General features: G+C 54.7%; 1 protein-coding gene across 1 annotated transcript in view; it reads left to right on the top strand.

Annotated features, from left to right (window-relative positions):
- LOC106816615 (protein patched homolog 1-like) overlaps window positions 1–4,048 on the top strand; it is a gene marked incomplete at its 3' end in the record, with an annotated part of 28,817 nt that extends 24,769 nt beyond the window's left edge. Inside the window, 1 exon segment of the mRNA XM_014821238.1 lies at window positions 3,856–4,048. Within this exon segment, the coding sequence (XP_014676724.1) occupies window positions 3,856–4,048 (193 nt within the window).
- Window positions 4,049–4,555: the final 507 nt, after the last annotated feature.

The raw sequence follows: 4,555 nt of genomic DNA, 5'->3' as shown, positions 1-4,555 counted from the left end.
TGGAGACGGTCGCTGCTGCTGGGTCGTCACCATGGAGACGGTCGCTGCTGCTGGGTCGTCACCATGGAGACGGTCGCTGCTGCTGGTCAGTCGCCATGGAGACGGTCGCTGCTGCTGGTCAGTCGCCATGGAGACGGTCGCTGCTGCTGGTTAGTCGCCATGGAGACGGTTACTGATGCTTGTTAGTAGCCATGGAGACGAGCACCGCAATGCTGCTGCTAGTTAGTAACCATGGACACGGTCAGTACTAACCAGCTGTTGCCCAGTTGGTTGTGGCGGTGGGCGTAAGCAGTAGAAACAGACCGGTCTTTGCAGAACTGTATTTGTGACTCCGTCAGTCACCTCGCCCCCCACGCTATTATCTTTTGTACGGCTTCATCCAGCCATGGATGTTTCGTGTCATCGTTCAGCCTCCTCGCATCCTCTCTCGCATAGCATGCATGCCATTGCCCGTGCAGCATCCGTCGCGCGCGCGTGCGTGGGATTCTCTGGCTTCCTTCTCTCTCTCTCTCTCTCCCTGCTCAGCCTCCTCCGCTCACCAGCTGTCAGTCACGAGCTCGGTGCTTCCTGCCCCGTGTTTGTTTACTCCGGCCGTCTTGCCATAGTTGTTTGTGTGGCTGTTTATTTGCACAGCTCACGGGCGCAGCTTTGCGCTGGATTTTCGCGGGATTGTAGCGAAGCTGGACGGCTTCGCAGGCGGATTCCACGGCATCCCTTCCTGATCCGCATTCGAGCAGACATCCGACTCAAATGTACGGGCACCGATGCAATGAATGCCGATATTGCGGTATCCCACGGGCACTCAGTCCCTGTGGTGTGGTATCCCCACGGGCACTCAGTCTATGGTGTGATGTCCCCACGGTCACTCGGTCCCTGTGGTGTGGTGTCCCCACGGGCACTCAGTCTATGGTGCGATGTCCCCACGGGCACTCGGTCCCTGTGGTGCGGTGCCCCCATGGTCACTCGGTCCCTGTGGTGTAGTGTCCCCACGGGCACCCGGTGCCTGTGGTGTGGTGTTCGCACGGTCACCCAGTCCCTGTGGTGTGGTATCCCCACGGTCACCCGGTCCCTGTGGTGCAGTGTCCCCACGGTCACTCAGTCTCTGTGGTGTGGTGTCCCCACGGGCACTCAGTCCCTGTGGTGCGGTGTCCCCACGGTCACTCAGTCCCTGTGGTGCATGCGGTTACCGCATGGTCACTCGGTCCTTGTGGTGCAGTGTCTCCACGGTCACTCAGTCCCTGTGGTGCATGCGGTTACCGCATGGTCACTCGGTCCTTGTGGTGCAGTGTCTCCACGGTCACTCAGTCCCTGTGGTGTGGTGTCCGCACGGTCACTCGTTTCCTGTGATGTGGTGTTCCTTCCGGCGACGCGACGTCGGCACAAGTCAATGATGTGAGATGGGTGGCTAGACGTGCGCGTACCTATAGAGCATGCAGTGCAATGATGAATTCTCCTCTTTCACTCTGCAAACGCACGCACGCTCGCTCGCACGCACGCACGCACGCACGCACGCACGCACGCACACCTAGTTGACTTGTCCCAGCGTGTCGGACAGGGTCGGCGGGTAACATGAGAGCTCCGCACATGTTGCGCACCCACCAGGCCACCGGGCTGTTGCCGCTGCTGCCGCTGCTGCCGCCGCTGCTGCCGCTGCTGCTGCCGATGTTGCTACAGCAGACCCCGCTTCCTGCTGTAACCCAGCTAGCAATCCTCGCTGCACGTACCCACCCGCGCACCGCCGCAGCGCACCCCCCCCCCCACACACACCACCACCACCGCCGCCGCCGCCGCCGCCACCCCCTGGAGAAAGTGTTGCCAGCGGTGGCAAGCGAAGATGGAGGCGATATATAGAGAGGAGATGTAATCGGGGAGGGAGATATAGAGAGGGGGGTCGGCGTGATATGGTTTCATAAGCGGCATCGGCGAGGTGGCGGCGGCGGGCGCTGTGGCGGATGCGAATGGTTTAAGGCGCCGTGAGAGAGAGGAGACCGGCGCGAGGACCGATCTGGCTTCTTCCACTGGCCCGCGTTGCTGTCCCACCGCCCTCAGTATATATCTCATCGCCCTTGTACTGCGACAGTCGAGCAACACACGCGCGTAGTCGCAAAAGTTCGCTCTGGAATTTTGCGAATGGGGGAGAAGGATGAGGAGGAGGAGGAGAAGGAGGAGGGGGAGGTGGGGGAGGACGGTGAAGAGGAGGACGGTGAGGAGGAGAAGAGGAGGAGAAAAAGGAGGAGGAGGAGAAGGAGGAGGAGGAGGGGGACGGTGAGGAGGAGGAGAGGGAAGAGGAGGAGAAGAAGGAGGAGAAGAAGAAGAAGAAGAAGGAGGAGGAGGAGGAGGAGGGGGGGGACGGTGAGGAGGAGGAGAGGGAAGAGGAGGAGAAGAAGGAGGAGGGGGACGGTGAGGAGGAAAGGGACGACAGACGCTCTTTGTGTTGTTTTGGATGGCGGAGAGGGGCGCACCCGCCGGAATGACAGGAGCGCACGATGTCAGGATAGTGACGGTGTGCGCACCACTGCTCGCACCATAGAAATAGATAGATAACCAGCATTCTAGGTTATCTATCTATTTCTATGGCTCGCACTGACACGTGTGGCTTCCTGACTGAAGCGACACCTGGCGTGTGCAGGTAGAGACCGATACTGAGGCTGTTCGGTGGTGCGGATGAGATCTTGCTACGGCAAGGTTAGAAGGGAGCAGAGGAAACGCGGGACGGTTGGAAGGAAATGAAATAAAGGCAAGAGGCCTCGCAGGTAATAGAAGAAACGCAGGTCGTTTAGCAGGAAATAAAATGAAGAAAGAGGGTTGGCTGCGAATAGAGGGAAGGGGGAAGGTTGATAGGAAATGGAAAGAAGGTAGGACGGTTCGCGGGGAATAGACGGAATGCAGGAGGGTTGACAGGAAGTGGAAGGAATACAGGAAGAACAAATAGAACGGAAGGAAGTCTAGCCGTAAATCGACGGGAAGCAAAGGAAGACAAGTAATCAGTACAAGGCAGAACGGAAGGTTAGCAGGAAGTACAGGGGAAAACCAGTACAGCTAACCGGGAAGGAGAGCCAGGGAAGACAGGAAGGCCTGCCGGCGGTGCGGACCGGAAGGAAGCTGACAGATGCTTCAGGACGCCGTTGTTGTGTCAGCGGCGGCCGCGACCTGTTACATTTGCAGGCGCTGCGAAAACAAGCATGTCCGCCGAGCGGTGGTAATTGGACGTGTTTGTTGTACTAGCGTGTGTGAGGGCGTGCAGGCGCTCCCGCTGGAGGTGGCTATAGCAGCGCAGCGAGTATTCCCTGCTGGGTGGACATCGAGCTAGCGCTGGTCATGAGGGGAGTCGGGGTCGTTAGCACGGTGTGACGACGGAATGCCGCGGGAGAATCATCGTAATGGGTCCATCAATGTTCGCTTTTTTTCACTGCATGGCTGTGACGACGACCACGGGCGGTGAACGAAGAAATATATATATATATATTCTTGATTTTTATCTAGGAATACATATACCCTAACAAAATACACCGTACTATTATTATGCCATATGTTTGGAATGTGGACATGTCACATATTTGGAAGTAAATCTTATGTAAAATTGGTCTCTGAGTTAATGCTGTCTAGATTACGTAAAGATTTTTTCAATCCTACTTTGAATTTTTTGTTTTATAGCCACCAAATAAACTGAAATGGCACTATTTTTATTGGTGAGATGAGTAACGTACTTGAAAAAATCACGACACTTCTAACGCTATAAAATTTATGGATAAACTCCTAATTATAATGGCTTAGCTTTTCGGTTTCCATTTATTACAGGGACTTGTTTGCCCAGTTTGATATGTTTTGCTCTAATCACCTTCATTGCCATTTCAGGGCAGGGCAGATGGTAACAACCCAGCGCTATGGGTGCGCATGCACATGCAGCGACATCTATACCAGCTTGGATGTTTCATACATCAGCACGCAGGCAAAGTGTTATTTGTGGGACTACTTTTACTGTCGACATTCTGCGTAGGACTCAAGTCCGCACGAATGGAGACAGACATCAATTCACTATGGGTAGAAGGTAAGTAGTCGCTCCGGATGGGGCCGGGTGATGCAGTTGAATGCTTACACGACGCATTAGTGGGCCACTGATTGTGCATAATATAGATGGCGCTGGTGCGAGTGTAGTGCCACTTGAGGGAGCCACCTATTGCACGTGGTGGCGCCACTGTGAATCTCCACACGTGTGTAGACAATCATTCACATGCGACAGCATATGACACCCGCATACGTAGCATTGTGAATGAAACATTTCCAGCACATTACTGCTCTAGGGGAAACCTATCTTAGTCTAATAATGCGTATTCGCGAGGTGGCGAATCTGTAAACTAAACAGTGCCAGCGTATTATAAAATTCGTGCTTCCGTACTAGCACAAAGCTGTGTATAAAGTAGTATGGTGTCACCATTGCCTGCCAACAACCAGTGAGCATGTCGAACCATCTCAAGAGCATATCAAACGCACGATCATGTGCGTCTATATATGCATAGATACATTCCCTCAACCACAAATACATTCCCTCAACCAC

The sequence above is a fragment of the Priapulus caudatus genome, unplaced genomic scaffold (genome assembly GCF_000485595.1).
Source record: "Priapulus caudatus unplaced genomic scaffold, Priapulus_caudatus-5.0.1 Scaffold1432, whole genome shotgun sequence".
In the NCBI taxonomy this organism is placed as follows: Eukaryota; Metazoa; Priapulida; class Priapulimorpha; order Priapulimorphida; family Priapulidae; genus Priapulus; species Priapulus caudatus.
Note: the sequence above shows the minus strand (reverse complement) of the source record. Positions and strands in the feature narration are given on the sequence as shown.